The 24,961-nt window shown below is 35.7% G+C and overlaps 1 protein-coding gene and 1 pseudogene across 1 annotated transcript in view; one reads left to right on the forward strand and one right to left on the reverse strand.

Annotated features, from left to right (window-relative positions):
• MGAT4A (alpha-1,3-mannosyl-glycoprotein 4-beta-N-acetylglucosaminyltransferase A) overlaps nt 1–24,961 on the forward strand; it is a 90,558-nt gene that overhangs the window by 36,832 nt on the left and 28,765 nt on the right. The window contains exons 2-6 of the mRNA XM_069494337.1: nt 1,710–1,877; nt 4,343–4,483; nt 12,961–13,094; nt 22,557–22,603; nt 24,380–24,493. Coding sequence (XP_069350438.1) covers nt 1,710–1,877; nt 4,343–4,483; nt 12,961–13,094; nt 22,557–22,603; nt 24,380–24,493 — 604 coding nt within the window. The remainder of the gene's footprint in view (nt 1–1,709; nt 1,878–4,342; nt 4,484–12,960; nt 13,095–22,556; nt 22,604–24,379; nt 24,494–24,961) is intronic.
• Nucleotides 1,173–1,533, reverse strand: LOC138400007 (small ribosomal subunit protein uS10-like; annotated as a pseudogene).

Consider the following 24,961-nt stretch of genomic DNA (forward strand, 5'->3'; position numbering starts at 1 on the left):
TTATTTAATAGGCTATAATCCATTACCATCAGTATCTGTTTTGGGATTTAAATTGTCCCCCATTTGGCCAGGGGGAGCCTCTCAAGTATCCTCCTTTGTCCTTTTGACATATCCTGTCATTTTTTTCTTTTAATAACGCTTCCTTGATGACACAAGAATGTTCTTGGTTCATCTTAGTTATTTCTCCAAAGACTTTTAGTTCCTTTTTGTGGCAGATGGTGTTTAGAAACCAATATGTAGGCACTGCTTAAGTCTTCAGGGGAGGATTCTAAAGGTGCTCAGTCCTTGGGCCTCTTCTCACTGTGTACTTCATGCTGTCTCAATTATGCTCATTGTTTCAATGTCTACATTTATCCTCATAAAATCCACTTTTATTTCCCTTACCAGGTTTTTTGTGACCTGTGATTGTCTCAAATTAGTAAAATGAATTACTTTTTAACTAGGGTTGTTGTATATTTGGCTCATTGAGTTTTTAGGGATCATGAATTTGACCAAAGTCTGGCTGAGGAAAATTCTTTGTAGAATAGGAAGTACAGAGGAAACATTTAACCTATGGAAATTAGTGATCATGCTATAAAGTATGATATATTTGTTATTTTATTATGTATATTATCATCAGTTTCTGCCTCATCTTTATGTCTGGTTGACATAAATATGGTCTTATAGTTGTTTGAACCTTTCAACAAATGATGTTAGTATTATGCATAGAGTGTTAATTCTAAAAACTTTTATCTTTCTCTATCTTTAAATTTCTGCAGTGCCAAGTAGAGAGTGATGACATTCTTACAAATAATAGGAGGACCAAGTTAATAGTTGCATTATTATAAGAAGTCAGGTGTCTCTCTCTCTCTTTCCCCACCCCCCTTTCTTTTTTTAAGAGACAAGGTCTTGCTCTGTCACCCAGGCTGGAGTGCAGTGGTGTGACCATAGGTCATTGTAACCTCATATTCTGGGCTCAAGCAATCTTCCACCTTAGCTTCCCAAAGTTCTGGGATTATAAGCAGGGTGCCTGGCCTCTTTTTTATTTTTAGTTATGTATCAATGAATAAATATTTTCTTCTGAAAAATTTGACTTTAATTAACATTTCTAATCCTATATTTCTGTTTGGATTGTTTTCTTTCCTTCCTTCCTTCTCCCTTCCCTTTCCCACCAATTTGTTAAAACAGTTGCCTTAAGCATCTGTAATGGTGACTTCAACGTCAGTCAGCTGTTTTCTCAGCACTGATGGAAGTAATCTGCTTAAACAATCTCAGAAGTACTGTGCAAGTCAATGAGTCGCTTTCGGATTCTCATATGGAAGCTATCCCCAGTCTTAGAACCTTCACCAAAAGTTTTTCTTTTAGTGATTCTCAAAGTCTTGGTAGGCATCCGAACTGGTCTTTTTACTTTGAGATTCTTTTCCTTTGAACCTCTGATGAAGTCAGCACACACCTTCTCCAGGGACTATACGTAGCAGCTGGTTAGGGTAATTCTAATTCTGTGAGCGCCACGTGTGGCTCCACAGGTGTTTTTCCTGTATCTTTAAAAGCCATGGCTGTGGCGCGGCTTCTTGACTGGCTTGTTCCTTGGCAAGAGGGAGCAGGGTGAGTCAGGAGCAGAAGCAGGCACGCCACGGCCGCTGTACCTGTGACCCCGTCTTCCTCGAAAAGACTTTTTTTTTTTTTTAAAAAAAGACAAATACTAATAACTTTTTTGATTTTGCTTCTAGAAAAACTTATTGCTTATCAACGAGAATTTCTTGCTTTGAAAGAACGTCTTCGAATAGCTGAGCATAGAATCTCTCAGCGTTCTTCTGAATTAAATACCATTGTACAACAGTTCAGGCGTGTAGGAGCCGAAACAAATGGAAGTAAGGCTACAGTGAATAAATTTTCAGGTATAAACGCATTTTTTGTATTACAAAAGATTATATTTTCAAACGGTTGTATGAAATATTTTATTTGAAAGTTGCATGGTTTATCATCCAGCATTAGTTACCCTTTTCAGAGAGAAAAATCACACAAAATTTTGCATTCTGGTAAATTATATAAGAATTTTTATTAATTGCTAAATTTGGTTTTAAGAGAGTAATATTAAGTTAAATTTCAGTTCTGTAAATTTCACTGGCAATAGTGAAGAACCTGCATCTTTTAAAATATATTCAAAATGAGATTGAAATTTAACTTTGTGTTTATGCATGTTTATGTGTGGACTTTAGATGGACTCTGGAGAAATCTTTGAGCTTTTTGAAGCAATTAGTGCTCTTAAATCTGGTTTGTAATAAAGAAGATACCTAGTTTTATAATAGATACTTTGGGAATATCTGAGTGGTTCCTTCTCTGAGAATGTCTGGTCAGGGTAAGAAGAATGCCAGTTATCTCCTCTGTTTCTGTGCTCTTTTTATTATGATAATTAAATTGATATATGTATGTAATCAATTGACTCCAAAATTGCATAACCTTTCTAGATTAGCATACTTTTTCATTTAGCTGCACCTGTTGTAAAAAACCATGAATTCCTCTCATCTTGAGATCCATTATCCCACCTTATTTTTAAAGTTTCATGCTCCTTCCTTTGTTTCCTGCTGATAAAATTTGTTTATGTCCCAGTAGAATTTAAAATTATGAGATGGTAAAGATAAAAAATAAATCACCCATAAGCCTGATACCAAGTGATTCCTGCTAACATTTTTTGTTTCCTTCTTGCTTTTTTTATGCATATTTTTATTCAAAATTGTGATCATATGTTACAGTCTGATTTTTTACTCGATATTATACTATGAGCGTTTTTTAAACTATCATAAATTTTTTTCAAAATACTATTTTTAATGGCTGTAAATATGCCAGCTAATCATATACCCTAATATATTAAACATTTTCTACAAGTAGTCAAATGCATTTTTTTTCTGGGTTTTTTCTCCTCAGTTTATAACCCTGTGATGAACATCTTTGCATATAGATAGATCACAATTCTGGTGGCCTTTAAGTTATTTTTGTAAGATTATGACTTTCTTAAAAGCTGGATCTATGTTTTGACCACTGCTGATTTTCAAACACATGGCATAGTATTGCTGGAACATAATAGGTAATCTCTAAATATTTGTTGAATGCCTAAAAGTTAACTTCTTTTTTTTTTTTTTTTTTTTTTGAGACAGAGTCTCACTCTGTTGCCCAGGCTAGAGTGAGTGCCGTGACGTCAGCCTAGCTCACAGCAACCTCAAACTCCTGAGCTCAAGAGATCCTCCTGTCTCAGCCTCCCGAGTAGCTGGGACTACAGGCATGCGCCACCATGCCCGGCTAATTTTTTCTATATATATTTTTAGCTGTCCATATAATTTCTTTTCTATTTTTAGTAGAGGTGGGGTCTCGCTCTTGCTCAGGCTGGTCTCGAACTCCTGAGCTCAAACGATCCGCCCACCTCGGCCTCCCAGAGTGCTAGGATTACAGGCGTGAGCCACCGCGCCTGGCCAAAGTTAACTTCTTAAAAGGGAAGTTATTGAGTAATAGGACAAATATTTTAGGATCTTTGATGCTACTCTGAATAGCCGAAACACTTTTCACTGTATCACCAATATTTAATATTAATCTGCTAATTTGATATGTAGAAATTGATACATTATAATTTGTAATTGTTTCTCTATGAGATTAAAGTTTCATATATAACAGTCACTTGCATTTCTTTTGTGAATTTTTGTTTCTTGGATTTTTAATGGAGCTAAGGCTGAAGTTCTTACTGCTAACTTCCTATTTCAAAGGTTCGATTCTGGTTTAATTAAATTTTAAAATAATATTGCTTATACTACCAAGTTTTTATTTGGTTTATCATAGTGAAGTATTTGTTGGTTCCTCTAATAAAAACTGAAACTATTTGAAAATTGTGATCTGTACTGAACAGTCTCCACCTGTGCTGTTTCAATAATTTTACTTGAATTTTTTAGAAAAAAATATACCTTCACGTGAAATTTTGAGAAAATGTAAATGAATAAAGAAAGTGGAAGTTACTGGTGGTCAATGTACATGTTATCATTACATTTTCTTAAGTGGATAGCATATTTAGAGTCTGTTCAGTAAGCTTGAGTTCTGGCACATACTGAAGGTAAGTGGTTAGCATTCCAGCTTCTCACGGCAGTTTGACTAACCCTTTTGGCTTCCTGCAGCCTGTTTTGTCAACATCATGACCTGTGAGACTGGTTGCGAAAGTCCTTTTCATTTTAAATGGAGATATCATTCACCAAAGTACGAAACTAGGAAAGAAAATTCTTTAGTTCTCTCCTTCTTAGAAATTGTACTACTATTTTTATAAAATTAACAGCTTTTATAAGGTAACATTTTCCTGTGGATTAATTATACTTCTGTGTTTCAGATAATACCCTAAAGCTACTAAAGGAGTTAACAAGCAAAAAATCTCTTCAAGTGCCAAGTATTTATTATCATTTGCCCCATTTATTACAAAATGAAGGAAGCCTTCAACCTGCTGTGCAGATTGGCAATGGAAGAACAGGAGGTTTGTTTATTTTGTTTCCTAGTGTGGTTGTATTATACTACTGGTCTTAATTGTGTCTTGGAATATTATGTTGACCATTGGAAGTCCGGCAGGTCAAAGAACAAAAATTCTTTATCTGTGCACAGTAACTTCAGACTCATTCTAAACTTCATGTTGAAAGGAGTTGGATGTTTTCCTTCATAGGCTGAAGTAATGTTGCCCAAAAAGATCATGAGAAATCTAGTTCAGGCTCCATCTCTAGACAGACAAATGTTTTAACCTTTGTAATTTTTGTTTTAAAAATTTGAGAGAGATGACTTTTTCTTCCTCTTATATCTTATTTCAACATTAGTAGCTCTTACAGTCATGTCAAGAAGAGTTTTCTTATGTCTGCCCTACTTTTTCTTACAGAGATGTAAGTAGATAGTAGCTTTTATTTAACTTTTCATGCAATAATAGAAATAGTTTGGTTTGCTCCTTTTTTCTAATTCACCCAAAAGATAATTGATAGCATTTTTTTCTCCCCTTGTCAAAGCTACCATAGCTGCTTGAATTTTCCTTATAGGACCTATTAATATGTAGCCCTCTTTTATACTTTTTATTCGTCAGTTTTGGCTTTGTTAATCTTTTCTTTGTAGGCAGAGGCTAAAATAATAACTTTGTTTTCCTACAAGTCTTTAACAAGTGACAAAATGATTACTTCATAGATACTGAAATTAATTTTTGTGTTTGTTTTTGAAATGCTGGTTTATTCTGCTTAATTCAGTAGGATTCTTAAATATTTTACTGTCTTGGTTTTTGGTCACATTTTCTCATGTTATTTGATCTGTAACCGTAAGCTTTTACATTCATCTTGCTTTAGTTCTGCTGTTTTTCTATTTTACTACCCCCTTGAAATGATACACTATCTTCTGTCCTAAGGAGGTGGAAACTCTTAAAATATCATATTCAGATGAACTCATTCTACTCTTTATTCAAAAAATATTTATTGAGGCCAAGTACTCTGCAGATGCCAGATGTACAAAGACTAACAAGATGTGTGGGGTACTCTTAATTATATTTTTAAAAATATTGATCGTTAATTATTTTTGAAGCTGATATTATATCTCTTCCTTTAATAATCGCTATTTGGCGCCAGGCGTGGTAGCTCATGCCTGTTGTAATCCTAGCACTCTGGAAGGCCAAGGCGAGGGGATTGCCTGAGCTCAGGAGTTCAAGACCAGCCTGAGCAAGAGCAAGACCCCATCTCTACTAAAAATAGAAAAAATTAGCTGGGTGTCATGGTATGCACCTGCAGTCTCAGCTACTTAGGATGCTGAGGCAAGAGAATCCCTTGAACCCAGGAGTTTGAGGTTACAGTGAGCCATCATGCCACTGTACTCTATCCAGGGCAACAGTGAGACTCTGTCCATCAATAAATAAGTACTCCTTATTTTTATTTTATTATTTATTTCTTTAAACATTCTTATAAAGCTGATGTTGTTTTGAAAGGTAGAAAAAGAAGATGGCTTGGGGAAAAAAAAAACAAGCATTGTTCACATTAAAAGTTTTTCTTGTTAAGATCCTTTGCCCTAAGGATTTAAGATCTTTAGAGTTGCAGAACCTTGAATACCCTAGGAAAGCTATCAACTTCTACTTAGAAAAATGACCATGGAAAAAATAATTTTGTATGTAATTTCTGGGATTTCATAGAACCTTGGAACCTATCTAGGAATTTCATCTTAAGGACTTCTGTTTTTTAGATCAAAGAAAACCTGCTTCTTGCTAAAAATTCTGTTCTTAAGTGATCAGGCTGATTAATTAGGAAACAGCTTGCAGAGCAGCTAACCCTTCCTAAGGCTAAAGAGGGAGAGCAGTGCTCATGTGGCTACTGACCCCAGGAGGAGGGCCAGAATTCTCACATCCAGAACAAAAACCTGCCAGCTCACCCACCCAGCACCACACCTGTATCTTCCCACAAAATTTGCAAAGGCAGGTACAGTAAACAGCCACAGCAACTACAGAAGGGTAAACGGGCATCTGCTCTAACTAGGAGTTGCCAAATATGTAAGAAAATCAACACTGAATTACTTCATACTCAAGAAAATTTAGTTTGTAGAGCAAACAAAATATAATTTAAAAATAAAACATAATCAACACATTTTTTAGAGAGATGAGAGAAGACAACTCACCCACAAAACAAGAGCTGACTATTTTATGATGGGATCAGTTAGAAATCTTTGTCTTTCATTTCAGTGATTATATTTTAAATTTCCATATAGATGGGCTGATTAAGAGTAGACACAGCTAAAGATCAAATTAGTGATCAGAAAGATTGAGCTGTGTGGTTCTTCCAGAATGTGGTATAAAGTATAAAGAATGGAAGTAGACAAAAGTTTTAATATCCATATGGTAGGAGTTTCAGAAGAAGAGGACAAACAGAGTAAAGGGAGGAAATAAATAATAGAAGAAAATTTCCTTGAGTTGAAGAAACACACAGGTCTTCAGATTAAGGGCCCATTCAGGACAGAGCAAGATGGCTAACAAGAGACCCAGGTCAGGTTATCCACCAAACGGCACTGCTAGTTGATAGAGGACAGCAGGTAATACTTGAAGTATTTGCTGAAGTAAAAGTCCATGAGCGCCTGCTGTGTGCCAGGCACTTTGCCAGGTGCTTTGTGCACAAAATTAGATGTGGTTCCTAGTTTGTAGAGCTGCAGTCTAGTAAAGGGGACGTGCATTAGTCCAATAATCAATTATAGAAATAATGATATAATATCAACTTTACTAAGTGATGTAAAGGATGCTTTGAGAATGTATAAAAGGGGCATTTAACCTAATTAAAGAGTTTAGGGAAGTCTTAAAAAATACATTTGACCTGAGACCAGTAGAATGTGTAGTTTACTGGTGAAGATGGGTGTGTTAGTTTCCTATTGCTGATGTAACAAACTACCACGAGCTCAATGACTTAAAACAACACAAATTTATTATCTCACAGTTTTAGAAGGCAGAAGCCCTAACATTAAGGTGTCAAGAGGGGTGTGTTCCTTCTGTAAGCTCTCGGGGAGGATCTGTTTCCTTGCCTTTTCAGCTGCCTACATTCCTTTGGCTTCTTTCTTCATCTTCAAAGCATAGTATCTTCCAATCTCTCTCTGACTGTGACCGTCTTGCTACATCTCCATCTCTCACTCTGGCCTTCCTGCCTTCCTCTCATAAAGACCCTCGTGATTACGTTGGGCCCACTGAGTAATCCAGCATAATCTAACCTCCAGACCCTTAGCTCAGTCACATCTGCAAAACCCCTTTTGCCATGTAAGGTAACATATTCACAGGTTCCAGGAATTAGGGCATGGGAGACCATTATTCTCTCTACCACAGTGGGAGAAAAGAGTATTCCAGAAAATGGAAAGAGCACTACAAAAGCCCTGTGTTGGAAGGGAGCATGGAATGTTCTAGAATATGAAAGGCCACTGTGGCTGAAGTGTAGAGTGAGGGGAGGCGTGGAACAGGATGAGGCTAGAGATATAAGTTGAGGCCTGACAGTGTAGGGCCTTCCAGACCATTTATAGGATGTTGGGTTTTATCCTGAGAGCAGTAGGAAGCCATTGAAGGGTTTTCAACAGGACTTTCTAAGGATCACTTTGTAAGATTAAAATCTTGTGAAGATCACATTTAGTGCACTGGAAAGGATGGGGTTGTGGGAAGAAGAGTAGTTTGTGAAAGACCAGGTAAGAGGCTGTTTCAGTGATTTACTTGAGAGAGGATAAAGTTGGACTAGGTAGTGTAGCAGTAGAGATGGAAAGAAGATGGATTTGAGAGTGGTTTGGATATAAGGGAATGTATAAAGGAGGGACATAGTCAAGGACTGGATTTGTGGACCGAGGTGAAGGGAATGGTCAAAGATAAGTCCTAGGTTTCAGGATCGAGTAACTGGATGCATGGTGGGTGCTTTCACTTAGGTAGGGGACCACAGAAAATGTTTCCGAGCATTGTTTTGCAAGAGAAAATCATAGATTAAATTTGTATAAAATTTGTATATGGTAAGTTTGGAGGTGATTTTGAAATACCACAGTTGAGATGTCAACTAGGCAGTTTGATATTTAGGTCTGGGACTCAAAAGAGAGATCTGAGTTAGATTTAATTTTATGAATCATCGTTTGCGAGCAAGTGGCTATTGAAGACTCGAGTATGGATGAGATCACCTAGGGCCTAGGATTGAGCCTTGAAGGTTCTCCAGCAGATAATTTCCAGGGAAAGAGAAAGTTGAACCCGGGGAAGACAGAAAAAGTGCAACTAGACTGTAGAAGGAAAAACATAATGTAATAGAATATAAGGAAAAAAATGAGGAATAAATGACTGAAGTCAAATCATAAGGAAACACGATAGGCTAAAAATGTTTGACTAGCAATGAATATTTGAAAAGAACATGATTTAGTTATAACTGAAGGTAGATTGAGTTATTGAAGATTGAGTATGCTAAGATTGTTCCTAAATTTTTCTTGATTTTCATACTAGAGTTTGAAAACTTCCCGGGAAAGTGGAAGAAAACTGAAATAGTAACAGTTGATAGCTCTGCCAAATTATACACACCATGAGGCAGGGGCCTTATCTGTCTTGACTGTATTTCATATTGTCTAGTACTTAACAAATACATATGCACCATTAATACTTGAATTGAAAATATTGGGTAGTTAGTTAATGGGACAAAGAATTTAGCCCAACCCTTTGGCTCTATTTCTGTTTGGTCCTTGGTCTACCTTGCTCCTCCCTAAAAGGATGATATGACCATATTCTTCACTTTGCTGGTATATTTCTTCTGAGCTCTAACCCCTTAGAACACATATATTTTGTGGATTTGTAAGTCAGACAGGATGGGCTGGGTTATGTTTTGGTAACCACCCCCAAATCTCAGTGGTTGAAGTAACAAACGTTTATTTATTTATTTTTGTTCATGGTACATGTCTGTCAGGGTTGACAGTGCTTTGTGCATTACCCATCACCCGGGGATCCAGGCAGACAGAGGAGTTGCCATCTGCAATCTTATTGGCGACTCTGCCAAAGACAAAGACACCCTGAAGGATCCACACTACAGTTATCATGCTCAGCCCGTAGATTACACCTGCTTGTGGCTCAGGGACTATTACTAATCACGGGTCCCCTCCCCACGTTGTCCCCAGCCATAAGGGGACCAAGAAGTGCAATCTCATGGTGGGCTCAGAAGGCAGGAAAAACTGCTGTTTTTGTTGTGGTAATTTTGTGAATTTACACAAGCTTGGCTACTTAATTCTGTAGGTTTGGCTGAAGTTAGTACTTTCATTTTTAGTGCTTTTGGAATCCTTGGCTTAAACTAAAGAATTTAAATTTCAGCTTTAAAACAGAGTATATGTGGGGAAAAATGGCTTATTCTTTAAACAGGCCATCTAAACTTAAAGCAAAACAGAAACAAACAAAACCCTAAGAATGTGGTAGGGAGTAGAGAATTTGCCTTATCACTTTATACCATTTTTGTTTGCATACTCTGGATCTGCATGTGTTTTGGTTTTTTCATAAAGTCGTTACACTCTGTGTAAGTTAACATTTCCTATGAATGCATCCCATCATAGTTGTTATGCTTTTAGGCTGTATTCTAAGCATTTAAAATCTTTTCTATTTAAATGCAGAGGTAGATTAAAGTATGTGGAAATTTGCTTCCAGGGTAACTCATCCTGTCTTTTGGCATCTTAGAGTAACACAGTCAAAACAGAAATCTTGATTTGCCAGCCTGGGCAATAGTGAGACCCCATCTCTACAAAAAATAAAAAATTAGCCAGATGTGGTGGCACGAGCCTGTCGTCCCAGTAACTCAGGAGGCTGAGGCAGGAGAATCGCTTGAGCCTAGGAGTTTGAGGTTAGAGTGAGCTATGATTGCACCACTGCACTCTAGCTGGGGTGACAGAGCAAGACCCAGTCACAAAAAAACAAAAAATAAATCTTGATTCGGAGCCCTCTCCCCCTCAAGTGTGTTTTTCAGAGTAAAAGACTGAGCTTACTCAAGTCCTTGATTCTTCTCTTGGCTCTCCCAGTCTAAAGCCCTGCTGGGGAGAGTCTCCAGAATGTGTCCCAAATCCATTCTCTCGTCTCCATCTCTTCACACACCCTAATTCAAACCACCATCTTTTCCTTTAATTAGTTCAGTAACTTCCTAACCGTTCTCTCCAGAATGCTTGTACTTTTAAAATAATGCTTTTACTCTCCACAAAATTTGGTAATCTCTTGAAATTATAAATAGTGTCACTACCCTACTTAAGACCTTACAATGGCTTTCTCCTGCACTCAGAAATAAAACGAGGTTCGTTATATGCAGTCTGATCCCCGACTGATTCCCTGAATCTAGGCTTATTCTGCTTTAGATACATTCTGTTCTTGCTATTTCTTGACTATGTCAAGACTATTCTGTCTTTAGAGCCTTGCTGTTTCCTCTTTTGGAATGTTCTTCCTCAGCTTTTTCTCATCATTAATTAGCAGCTCACTTGATAGCAGAGAGGCCCTCCATGACCACACTATCTGTAGAGTACCCCCCCCACCCTCCCACGTTCATCACTCTTTCTAACATTACCACATTTTATTTTGTATAGTACATAGCATCCTCTAAGATTTTATTATTTATCCTTTCCCCCTCTTAGAATGTAAATTCCATGAGGGCAGGGACTTTATTTATGTTGTTCACCTTATATGCCTAATACCAGAATAATGCCTTGTATTTAATACCTGTATAATAAATGTGTGCAGAACAAATAGAGCAAATCTCATTTTGAGTCCTTGACAACTCTTCATGCCTAAAATGGAAAAGAGAGAGCTGACATGGAATTTTGAGACAGTCCCTTAAATCCTTTGCCCCTTAGTATTCTTACCTGCAGAATCATGGTGGTAGAGTAGGTGACCTTTATGCTTTCTTTTAGCTTTAAAATTTTATGACTTCTAAATATTTTGCAGCGTCTCCAGTAAACTGTTACATAATTAAGACTAAATTATTTTTTAACATTTGCAAGACACTTTTCTATAGATATATAACACTTAGAATACTAAGACTTAAGACATTTTTAAAAACTTGCTTTGAAATACAGTCAGTTCTGTAACACAATATGTGTTCTTAAAAATGACTGCACTATGCAAAATTGTGCAATAAAATGAGAAAAATGAGGTTAGGATCACAACACTCAAAAACTTTTTAAGTTACACATAAAAAAGGATAAGAACCTAATAACGGTAGCACAATTTTATGCAGGTTAAATGATTAAGAAATACATAAATATGGCATTCTTCCTTGAAAAAGACCTGAGGTTTTCTTAGAGTGGGCTGCAAAAGGGTTGCACCTTTTAAGTTACTGTGAAGTGGTTTAAGGTGGGTTGCCTGAAAACTGGTGGGAAGTTGCAGCACCTGGTGTGGATGGGTGTGGCTGGCAGCCTGTGGTGAACTGAAGCAGCTGGTGGATGTTTGAGGTGTGTGCGTTTATGTGCAGTATTTCTTCATAGCTGGGTGCAGTTTTCTGTTGTTTCAGCTGTTGAATGTTTGTCTTAGAGGAGAAATTACACATAAGTGAATGTGAAATTCACATAATGTCCAAATTGGTCCCTAGTATGTTAATCCCGTAGGAACAAATTTGCATTCAAAACAAACATAGTACAATGACTGTAACTTTAGACTTAACAAAAGTTTCACAAATAGTACACAAAGTTTTAATATACCCTTACCTAGTGTTCCTAAATATTCACATCCTACATGATCATAGTACAGTGATCAAAACCAGGAAATTGACATTGATGCTCTACTATTAACTAACCTTAGCTCTTATTCAGATTTTGTCATTTGTTTCATTATTATTTTTCTGTTCCAAAACCGGACTCAGGATCCCATATTTCATTTAATTGTTGTGTTTCACTAGTCTTTTCCAATCTGGGACAGTTTCTTTTCTTTTTTTTTCTCTTTTCCTTTTCCTGTCCTGTCCTGTCCTGTCCTTTTCTTCTTTCATGACCTTGACGCTTTAAAAGGTACTGGCTGGTTATTTTGTGGAGTTACCACCCCAGTTTGGATTTGTCTCATGTTTCTTTGTGGTTAGATTGAGATTATGCATTTTTGGCAAGAAAACCACAAAAGTGATTTTGTATTCTTCTCAACACGTTATGTAATTGAAGTTGATATGTAAGACATTAATTCTTAAGATGTGCTTAGTATTTCTAAGTTTTAGTTGTATAATAAAATTTGCTGTTTACAACCACTTTTAGTGTGAGGCTTAATGTCTTTCATTTTTATCATTTCTTTTACATTTTTTTCTTGTGGTTAAGCCATGTGGAAAAGAATTACAGTATTATAGGTATGCTCTTGTATTCTTTGATTATTTTTTCTTTCTGAAACTTCATATATTTTCACCTCTTAATTATTCCTATCAATTTGAGAGGGTATAATACTTTTGAAACAGTAGTGTTTATCTATATTGTCCTTCTAAAATCCTTTTACATAATTGCTATATTATTTTGTTTCAGTTTCAATAGTAATGGGAATTCCCACAGTGAAGAGAGAAGTTAAATCATACCTCATAGAAACTCTTCATTCCCTTATTGATAATTTGTATCCTGAAGAGAAGATGGACTGTGTTATAGTAGTCTTCATAGGAGAGGTAATTATTTAATTGTTGTTATGTTTTTACTATATATAATCCCTAAGAGTTGAAACCATAATTGAATATTTGAAGATGCTTTTATAAGCATTTTTTTAAAATGTGATAAGTAAAGGTTATGTAATATAGTCCATCTGATAGTTTAATATAAGTCTAACTTGTTTGCTTTCATTTCTCTCCTGCTCTGTTACAAACCAGGAATAGTAATCTTTGTTGTCAATAGGATAATATTATCCACACAGATCTTTATGAGTGTGTCCCCATTTCTAGCTCTAATACCTAAATTTGGAGATTTGCACTGATGTTCTCTGGGAGTCCTGAAACCTAAAAATGGTTTAGCCTCAGCTGGGGTTTTTATCATCTCTTTATTCTCTCCTCCCCTGCTCTGTACTCCCAAGAAGTCATGTGAGTGAGAAATATTACATTTCTTGTATTTTAGTCTCCTCAAAAGATCTAGGGAAAGAATAAATCTTGAGCAAGTTTTTCTTAAATCATGAGGAATAAGATCCCTAAAGTCAATGTTTCCTTAATTACCATGTGGAATTTCAGATTGGGAAAGGATCTAGCGCACACTATAGTTCTGGCCCACTGATTCCCCACTTGATGAGATGAGTTTCCCATCTCCTTTTAAATGAAAATGGTCCTAATTATTTCCTAAATAGAAAAGTAAACACATGCATACTGTTCAAAACAATTACATAAATTTATAATGAAGAATTACCTGTTATTCCATGCAGATAGAATTATTAATATTTCAAAAATTTTTCCTATGACTTGTATACTTATATATGAATGGGATAATTTTATACATATTATGGACATTTTTCTATGCTAAAAAGAATATCAAAGCATTTTTTATGGCTACAAAATATGGTTGTAACATAATTTATTTAATTTCTCATAGATATTTAGGCTGTTTCTGAGTTTTTGCTGTTATTAGCAATAGAGAATATATCTTTTGCAAACATTTTCAAATAAATAAAATTTTTATAAAGGCATGAATTATCTCTGGTTCATATGAATTATCTCTGGTTCATCTCTTATACCATAGGAGAGCATTTCTGTAAATGAGTTGTTGTGTACTTGTGTAGTTACTGACTTGGTATTAATTCTTAACTGTGGAGTTGCTGGTTCAGAGTCCATATATTAACACGTTAAAATATTCATACATGGCCCCAATGCCCTGCAGAAGTTGAGTCAGTTTATTGCCCTTCCAATAGTCCATGCGACAGAGCTTGTTTCTCTGTTCCCATAGGTACTATTAACCTTTGAATTTTTTTTTTTGCCAATTTCATAGTTAAAAAAAATACTTTGGTTTTATTTAATTTGTATTCATTTACTGAGTGGGATTAAATGTTGATTTATGTGTTTCTGGACTATTTGTATGTAATTATTGTTATAACTTTCATTTTTTAGTTGTGGTTTTTGATTAGCAAGAAATTTTCATATGAGAGGAATTAACTCTTTGAAATATTTTATCCAGTTTATTTGTATTAACTTGTTTATGATGTTTTTGTCTTTTTATAGTGGTTTTTACATTTTAAGTAATTAAATTTGTCAGTCACATACTATATACCAATAGAAATGGTGGTAACATCTTTGGAAAGCAACTTGGTAATAGCTATTAAAATTTAAAGTATATGCTGTGACCTAACATTCTGCTTCTGAAAACTGATCCAGTAGATTCATTTGCAAGTATAGAAATATATTCAAGCACATAAACACATTTATATAGCTCTCACTTGTGCATTAATAAAATATGTAAGGAAAATTGTCTTGTAGAATTTACTCCAAACTGTAAGTAGCAGATATCTTGAGAGTTGGGAGTATGGTGATGTTATTTTCTGTTATTATACAGTTTTGTAAAATTAGAATTAATTTACAGTGAGCATATATTGATTTCTAATTTAAAAAAAGCCTTAAAACTATAAAACAAAAAATCATCCTTATCCAAGTAGTATTCAGTCTAAATACAGAGATTAGTATACATATGGATTCAAGACCCTCTTGCTATAGCCGTTCATCTGGTCACTAAGATGCAGTAACACTGGGTTTGGAGTCAGAGGACCTGTATTCAGGGCTGGATTCTGCCACTTACTGCCATTTGAACTGGTGGTTTTCTCTCTCTTTTTTTTTTTTTTTTTTTGAGACAAGGTCCCGCTCTGTTGCTAACACTGGAGTACAGTGGTGTGATCATAACTCACTGCAGCCTTGAACTTCTGGGCTCAATCAATCCTCCCGCCTCAGCCTCCTGGGTAGCTAGGACTACAGACATGCACCACCATACCCGGATGATTTTTTTCCCTAGAGATATGGTCTTGCTATGTTGCCCAGGCTGGTCTCTAACTCCTAACCTCAGGCGTTCCTTCCTCCTCCACCTCCTAAAGCGCTGGGATTACAGGCATGAACCACCATGCCTGGCCACTCTCTTGAGCCTCAGCTTCTTCATCTCCACAATGAGAACAGTGCTGTTGACCTTTTTGAGCTTAGCGTTGTTGCACAGTGATCTCCACGATGAGATCGCATGTGGAGAGGTATTGTAAATGGAAAATGTGGGGCAAGTGTCAGCAGTATTGCCATCTCTGAAGAATCCTTTCTTGGATTGAGGTATTTATATATGCATCTGCATAGAACCTTGATCAAGAAAGTCTATTCTGAATAGAAAAATTACTTTCAAGAGTTCATTAAATCCCCTTTAGGCAATTTAAAATTATTAATCACTGTATCTGATTCTACCTTGATTAGTAGTTTTTACCTAAGTGTTCTGGTGTGGTAGGCTGGGGCCCATTTAACACTAGTAACAAGTGCATATTCTGTGGCTTTGACTGTGATCTACACTGTAGGTAGTTCTAGACCTCTGCCTCTTCACAAGCCCATATTGCCCTCTGCCTACTTGATAACATTATTTGACTGTTTTATGGGAAACTCTTAATGTGTCCATAACTAAATTAATCTGGCTTTCCCAAAGTGCTTCTCTTCCAGGTCTCTCTATTAAACGTTCTTTATGGTATAGTATTAGTAGGTCCGTGCCGCAGTCATTCCATTCCAGTTCATAGTGCGGGCCTTGTGTGTTCTCACTTCCATTTGTGCCGTCCCCTCATCCGAAATGTTGCCTCTTCCCTTCCCTTTCCTATTCATCCTTCAAGTCCCAGTTTATCCCTTTTGTGAAGCCATCTCCTTTCCCATTTGAAATTAGTCTAGAGTAAATAGGCAAAAATAAAAATGTCCTTTGCAATTATTTTCAAATAAATCAGGAATTTATATAAAGGCATGAATTATCTCTTGTTCATTTTAACATATGAGGAGAAAATTAAGAATGAACAAGAACTGGAGAAGAATACACATAGGCCATCAAAGCTTATAATTTTTTCTTTGCTGTTTCCTATTCTGTTTGTTCTTTGTATTCTTTTTTTTTTTTTTTTTTTTTTTTTCCTTGAAAGGTAAGAACCATAAGATAGCTCTCTGGAGGGAAAGGAGAGACAGAAAACTAATAATTAGCTATATTTTTGTTCTTTGTTGCTATCTGGCCATTTCATCTGTAGTGGTCCGTTGGGCATATTTGATGAGACATTCATAAAACATGCACAATTTTCAACAGTTGACTGTTGATGCATTATTTGGAAATTCACTGCCTCGACTCTGGAATTTCAGAAGAGGTTGAGAGGAATGAATTCTAGCTGTCCTGAAGTATCCATGGTAGGATCCAAGTGTGGTGTTCAGATTTTAAGATTGTATCATTCCTGTGTTTATTTGAACTTAAAGTTTAATTACATTTTTTGTATTCTAATGATGTTTTGTTGTCTGTATGCCTCATATTATTTCTATGTATTTTATAATCTTATGTGTAATATTTCTTATTATATATTATTTCTATTATCATTTCTGGCAAAATATTTCTCTAGAATGTGCTCTCTAGATTCTGGCAAAAAAAAAATACTATTTCTGCTTCACATTTATATTTAGGGAATTCCCCATCTTACAAATCTTGGTGGGAACTGAAGAGGCAGATATTTGCTCTGCCTGTTCAGGCATGTGACCTGGGCTCACCCACTTGGATAGTCTCATCCTGAACTTTGAGTAGTGTGTCATTTTCAGATGACACAGAAAATCCAAAAGAATGAACAGACAAGATTATTAGAAATAACGGGTATTTAGCAAGGTGGTTGGATGTAGGCTCAACTTATATTTCTATATGCCAGTAACAAAAAATAAGACAATATAAGTGAGCTGGGACTGTGGACAGTCATTCTGATGATAGAGGGTGGCGGTGGCGGCAGCGTCTTTCCAGGGGCCGCAGGGCAGGGGCAGGCGGGGTGAGGCTGTGGCGTTGGGAAGCACTCTGTGATTTCTGGCTGTGGTCCAGCCTTCGTGCTGCACCTCCTGGCCTCGTTTCTTAGCCTAACTGAGGGTTCTGTAAGTTCTACCTAGTCATCTTTCAGTAAATCATTTTTAAACTATTTTGTCAGAGTCAGTTTTTGTTGGTTGTAACTCAGATCCTGACTGATACAGGTTGTATCTTGTTAAACAATACCTGAATTTTATAGAATTGCCACCAAACAGAAGAGGTGGTCAATATGTGTGCAGGGTAGATGGCTAAATGCTATTCCAAGGGGCTTAGAAGAGACAAAATGAGTTTTTTAGGTGGATTTCAGGCAGAATATTGCCTGAACCATAACAATCAGATGATGTTGGTGATAACCATAAAGATTGCCGAGGATCAGAAAGAGAATTTTAGATAGGATATCTTTTATATCATCCTATGTATTCACATCATTTCTGCAGTTTGTCTAGAAGCATTCCAAAGGCCTATCTAATTTTTAAATTCCTAAACTGTAGGATTTCAGATTTTTTTAACGAAGTAACAAATTCATCATGTTGGAATAGCACCTACAGTTAGTCTCTGAAAAATTGAATTCAGAGAATTTCCTAACTGGAGTGTTTAGTATATGATATGAAACGTTTTGCTTTTCGTTCAGTTTTCTCATTTTACTGTTGTGCACATTCTAGTTTGTGTTTTCCAGTAAGAGTGTCTGAAGCCTTTACTATGCCTTCTTTAAATTCTTTGATTTAAGTTGGTTGAACAGGGCTAGTTAGCTGGCCTCTGGTCAGAAATTTGCAAAGCAGATAAACTTATAAATGAATACAGAAACTGAACAGCCAGACAGAATTGATCAAAGTGCTGTGGCGTTTTTAGTTTTTATTTTTATTTTCTGTTGTATATTTTCTTTATATTAGGAAACATTTCTTTTTTATTTAAATTAATTTTTTGGATAGATAATCACATGGTTTTAGAATTCTGTATGGTGTGTTGTATACATTGAAGAGCCTTCCTTCCAGTGCTGTGCCGTAGCCATCCGGTTCACCTCTGCACGGGTGACGACTGTTGTTAGTTGTACCCATTTAGAGATAGTTAACGGCCCCATTTCTGTACAGGTGGGATAATGTTAACATTTCATATTAGAACATAAAGAGGTATTTGTACTTCCTTCCAATTTTTATAAAATATTTTCCTAGAAAATTATCCATACCATGCAAGTTTTAAAATCTGCTTTATACAGAGTCAAGCCAAGTAGACTTGTTCTTTTTGTGGTTGTTTCCCCCTGATTTCTTTGTGCATGTGTGTGTTTGTGCCCCCTTCACTGTTTTTGATTTGTTAGTGGATCTGCTTTTATTTGTTATTCCCCAAACCATCTTTGGACTTACTTGTTATTTCCTTTTTGTTTGTTTTCTAACTCATTAACGTCTGCTTTTAACATTATAATTAATTTTTTCTTCTTTTTTAGTTCTGTTTTTTTACTTTTCAAACATCTTGACCCAAATGCTAAATTGATTTATTTTCATTATTTATTTTTTTAATTTAAGAAGTAATATGAATTTTGCTTCCCAGTGGCAACTGCTTCAATTATGGGTTTTTTTCCTTTTAAATTAATGGGGAAATGTTTGGTTACTAGTTTTCAATTGATTGGGGGGTGTATGTGTGTGTGTTTGTAGTTCTTGTTCATAGGTTTTGCTGAATTTCCCCCTTTTTCGTATTTTGTGTAGTTGCTATGCTGGTTCCTTTTTTATGTCATTGTGTTTATGTCATTATGTTTGTTGTCATTGAAGCAGATGAGTTTTTTCTCTAGGCTGCGGGTTTACAGGAGGATGAGGGAACAGAGTAGTATTCCAGACTAGCTGGGTTTTTTTGAATAATGACTTTATCAGGCTGCTTCCTGCAAATACAGTTAATCTGTGCAGTTCTTCATGTTACCTTTGGTTATTGAGAATTTTGGTGATTAATATTTTAAAATAAAGTGTGCAGTTTTTGTGTCTGGTTGTCATTGATAATTGCATATGATTTCCAGGAAGGAAAACGGGAAATGCTGTCAATGCTGTGTTCCTCCCTGAACTCTATATAGGTGGGTTAGTCTTTTCCAGTGTGCTTTTAGCCAGGGTTTAGTTACCCAAATGTTTTTGAACATTTTTCTACCCCAGAGCACCTGAGGAGTACAACAGCTTTAGAAACAGTGCAAGCTCTCTGTTACCTCTTAGTCATATTTTTTAATAAAGGCAAAAGTGCAGACTTCATTCTAAGTATTCTTTTACTCAGTGAACAAGTATTCAATTAAGTGCTAAAATGAGGAACGTACTGGAGATTAAAAAATCTTTAAAAATCCATTAAATAATAGATGTCCCTAAATTGAAGTCTAGCAATACACAGGATATTATGTTTTCTATACCATTGGCTGTATTTTTTTTTTGCTTTTTGCAAAAAATTATGTACATGGCGAAAGAAGGAGTCCAGTAGTTCTACAAAGTTCCTTACGCTCAATAGTCTCCTGTCTTCATTCTCTGCTCCCCCCACCCAGCCCCTGGTTCCTGTTTCCTTTGCTTTTCTCTCCCCAGTTTCCTCCTCCTCTGAGAACTTCTAGGTTTTTTAGCTCTGGCTGGCTGGCAAGGAACGTAGAAGAACTCCCTGTGACTTTATCATTCCTCTGCTTTCTGTTTCATTAAATTTTTACTCTAATTTTAATTATTCCCTGCCTTCTGCTTGCTTTTAGTTTGGTTTACTTTTCGTTGTCTAAATTTTTTAAGGCAAATGCGTAGATTATTCGTTGAAGATCTTTCTTGTTTTCTAATATAGGCAATTTAAAGCTATACATGTCTAGATATCACTTCAGCTGCATCCCATCAATTTTGATATGCCATGTTTCTATTTTCATTCAGATCAAAATGCTTTATAAATCCCCTTGTAATTTCTTCTTTGACCCATGGATCATTTAGAAAAGTAATTTTTAAATTTTTGTCTATTTGAGGATTTTCCCAAATTTCCTTCTGTTGTTGAATTTCTAATTTAATTTCATTGTGGTCAGAGAATGTACTTTAAAATTTATCAATACCTGTTTATGGCCCAGTGTATGGTCTATGCTGGACAATGTTCCATGAGTGCTTAAAAGAGAATGGATTGTGTTGTTATCGAGTGGAGTGTTCTTTCTGCAGATGTCTATTAGGTCCAGTTGGTTGATAGTTTTGTTCAAGTCTTCTGTATACCTGCTGATTATCTGGCCAGTTGGTAGGTGCCTCTATTCTTGATTTTAAATTCTAGATTACTATATTGATGAATCAGTAGTATTTGGGGCTATAATTTTTCAACAGCTAGATTTTAAGATGTTTATGTAATTGGTTATAAATCATACAAACTATTATTGGGAAGATAATCGTATAGTTTTATAATTTCCAGGGTTAAACTGTACCTTGTTTGTTTTCCTCAAGTATTAAGTGTTTTGGCAGTCTTTATAGCATAGATCATATGTTATATATCACTGATGTCTTTTAATAGTCGAGCATTTTTAATGTAGGTTGTCACTGTATGTGACATTAATAGGGAGGGCTCTGGCTGGCTAGGAAATGTGGCTGCAGCCCTGCAACCCATGCTGCTGGCCCACCATGTCCTGGGCTTGGCTGCTCTTCAGCTTCCCAGAGTCCTTGAAAGGGCAAGGATCTGAGGGTCCTGACTCGGTATGGGCTTAGGAGGAGGATGGTGTCTGGACACGGGTCCCAGGGAAGTAATAGTAATAATTATTTGCATATGTCCACTGTCTGTGCCCCACTTTCTTAATCCCTGCAGCAATCCTAGAAGGCAGTTTCTCCCATCATCTCCATTTTACCAAGGAACTGAGAGGACCAGAGAGGTTTAGCAGCTTCCCCTAGGTTATTCAGCTAGTAAGAGGCAAAGTTGGAATTCTCACTTTGGTCCAATTCCATGGTCTTTGCCATAGCACCAGGGACAGACTCAGTTCACTCCTTAGAAGGGAGAAGTTAAAGGTGTTCATCTCTGTTAGACACCTGGGAACCAGAGCCTTGGAACAAGCCAGTTACTACTGTTGAGTGTCACCTCCTCCAGGGAGGCTCCTCTGATGCCCCTATATTCCAGGCTGGGTTAGGTCTGAACTCAGCTGAAAATGTCTGTTTAAACATATTTCTGCCATACTTTGACTTATCTTGTTCACTGCAGCAGTTCCAGCCTGGCCTAGTGGAGTTACTCAGTAAATGTTTGTGAAATGTGACTATGTTTTTCATTAAATGAATAAGGGAAAAAAAGTAAAATTAATAGAGAGTATTGCATTTTCACTTGTTCATAATTTAAAAGTACACAGGTCTGGTCTGATAAATGTTTATTTCTAACATGTAGCTTTCTTACATTAAAGTTTTTGACAATTTAAGAGATTTGCATTTCCATGTTGTTCTATTATATTGAACTACTAAATATCATTGAGTACTTAACAATACAGTAGGCAGGTTTTTAAGTTTTTATTATTTTTAATTGTCTATGTTCAATTCACTAGAAAAACTGAGCACAGAAACTATTTATACTTTGGAAACATCCAAACTATAAATAATGAATAAAGTATTCTTGGTTCATGTTCTTAGTATCAGTATTTAATAATATTAACAACAGCTTTTTCTTACATAGCTTTATAATTTAATCTCATAATCTGTAAGGTATTTCCGCCCACCTTTTTTTTTTGTTTTGTTTTTAATAGGATAGAAAACTGAAACTCAGAGAAGTGACTTATTTTCAGTCTGGTAGCAAACAGGCAAATTTTGACCTAGGTTTTATGATTTGAGGTGGAAAAATCTTTCTTGACAGCATCCTGCAAGAACTATTACTACTACTATTCCTTATTTATAGTTTGGATGTTTCCAAAGAAGTATAGTGTCTGTGCTCAGTTTTTCTAATGAATTGAACATAGACAATTAAAAATAATAAAAACTTAAAAATCCGCTTACTGTATTGGTAAGTACTCGATGACATTTAGTAGTACAATGTAATAGAACAACACAGAAATGCAAATCTTTTAAATTGTCAAAAACTTTAATATTTTTCATGAATGTTTTCATCATTTAAGTTTGAATTTAATATTAAAAGTTAAATAAAAATATAAAAACATGAATGTAGGTACATTTTCTTTTCTTTCCCAGACAGATATTGATTACGTACATGGTGTTGTTGCCAACCTGGAGAAAGAGTAAGTCCTTCTTAATTATAAACATGAAAATATTTTAGTTAATATTATCTCTTGGCTTTTTGCTAAAAGAAAATGCCTTTTTTATAGTTCATTTCTCTGTGAAGTTCATGTTAATTAGGCACCTATCGTTGGTCTTTTACATTGTCATAAAGTAGGTGCATCTGTATCTAGTTGTCTAATGGTATTTCATTATGGAAAAGACTTGAATGTCGTATGTATGTAACACTATCAAATAACAGTCTCTAATCTTAAAGGCAGTGAATATAGAGAGAATCATATGAGATTATTTAAATCTTTCACACTGTGTTTACCAGGCAAAAATTTTTCTGCTATCCAGGCAGATTTTCATGTAGCAATTTCAGACTTCAGTGCTAAACTATGTCTTAATTTGTTCTTCTATTCTGCAAAGATTGAATACCAGTTTGCTATGAGCAAGGCACATAGCAGGTGACAGATGGAAAGCTTAGTAAGTTTCAGGTATTATTACTTTGTATAATATTGCCTTAGCAATTTTAATAGTGATATAAAAATTAGTTTTGATAGAGGTTTCTTTCATTGAATTGTATCTGTTTTTGTCCCTAAAAGACATGCCTTGTACATAAAATGACAAGAGAAGCAACAATTATTTGCTAACTGTAGATTTAAAATATCGTGGCTCTCCTTGTCTATCAAAATGTTAAAACTGGAGATTTAAAAAAAATATGCATAGTTCAGGATTAAATTGTCATTTGTTAGATTTTCCTCAAGTGCTAAATTTCTTGGCAGTCTTTGTAGAAGCACAATTTGGTATAGACTCCTTAAGTAAAGGAACAGCACAATAATTATCGTTCATTCCCCCTTCCTGTACCTTCCCATAGACCACATAGGCAGGGCTGTGGGGCTTGTGCGGTATAATGATTCTGTTGATTTACTTCTTCCTCACTGTGTAGAAAACCAAGGCCAGAAAAAAAGTTCAGTTAAGCACTAAGAGCATTTTGTGCAAAGGCAGGTAGTTGCACAAGAATTTGTGGAGATTTTTGAAAATGAAAGAAGGGAGAATGCAAATGTGAAAGAAATTACATTTGAGTCAGTACAGACTAATTTAAAAACCACAGAAAAGGATTTCTCAACCTCAGCACTCTTGACACGTTGGGCCAGATAATTTTTTGTTGTAGGGGCTGTCCTGTGCATTACAGAATGATTAGCAGGGTCCCTGGTGTCTGTCGACCCACTGGATGTCAGTAGTACTGCCCACAGTGGCCACATCGCAACGTCTCCAGATGTTGCTAAATGTCCTTGGGAGGGATAAAATCACCCCCCAGCCCCCACTGAGGAACACCAGTTTAGAATGACAGGTAGTCTATAACCCACAACTAAAGCTTTCTGAAAATTGAGGAAGTTTTATGTTTGCATAAATATATATGTATATTTAGATATATAGATATATTCATTTATTTTTCTTCAGTTCCCTGTTTTCTGTAGGACCATGATTTTTTTTTTCCTTAAATTCTGATACATTTTAGGCATGTAATGCCTGCAGTTTGCCTAGGATTTCTATGCTACTATAAGGATAGTGCATTTTACAATGTTTTTAAAGCATTACTTTAAAAAAGGAAAATCTGTATTTTTTGGTAACTAAAATCAGTGATGAGCTGCTCCATTTAACACACTGTGACCACAAAGTTATTCCCTGCTACAAATGATTACGGATGTGTTTTATGTTAAAAACAGTAAATTAAGCACTAAGATAAATAAAATCCCACAGAACTTAAATAACTCTAACCTTTCTTACAATAGATTTTCTAAAGAAATCAGTTCTGGCCTGGTGGAAGTAATATCACCCCCTGAAAGCTATTATCCTGACTTGACAAACTTGAAGGAGACATTTGGAGATTCTAAAGAAAGAGTAAGGTGAGCCATGGATCATTCAATGTCTTCCACCCATGTGAGTGTAATATCCAATGCAGTTCTTGCTTATTGAAGCTTAAAAAAGTTTAGGGTTGGCACTTAACACTTCATATACCACACCAGTATTGTATGACAGTACTTACTTCACAGCCTTCCCAATACTGGACTTTTTAATGTCTTTGTCAACTGTATAAATAAAGACTATCTTATTGTTTTTTTTAAAAAAACAATTTTTAGGGTTGAATTTGGTAGAATATTCTGGGTAGTGTCATTAAGTTCAGGACAGCTTGTGACATATTCTGGAGAAGTTTTGTTAGTATGAATAAAAGCTTATTATGAGCTTTTATTTTATTGTGTTTTTCTTAAACTGGCTTTTAGAGCCGTTTCTCTTATTCTGCGTTTGTCACTGTGCTTCTGTAGGCTGCCAGGAATTCACTGAAAAGACTTAATATTTTAAATTTTAATATGGTG

The sequence above is a fragment of the Eulemur rufifrons genome, chromosome 19 (genome assembly GCF_041146395.1).
Source record: "Eulemur rufifrons isolate Redbay chromosome 19, OSU_ERuf_1, whole genome shotgun sequence".
NCBI lineage: Eukaryota > Metazoa > Chordata > Mammalia > Primates > Lemuridae > Eulemur > Eulemur rufifrons.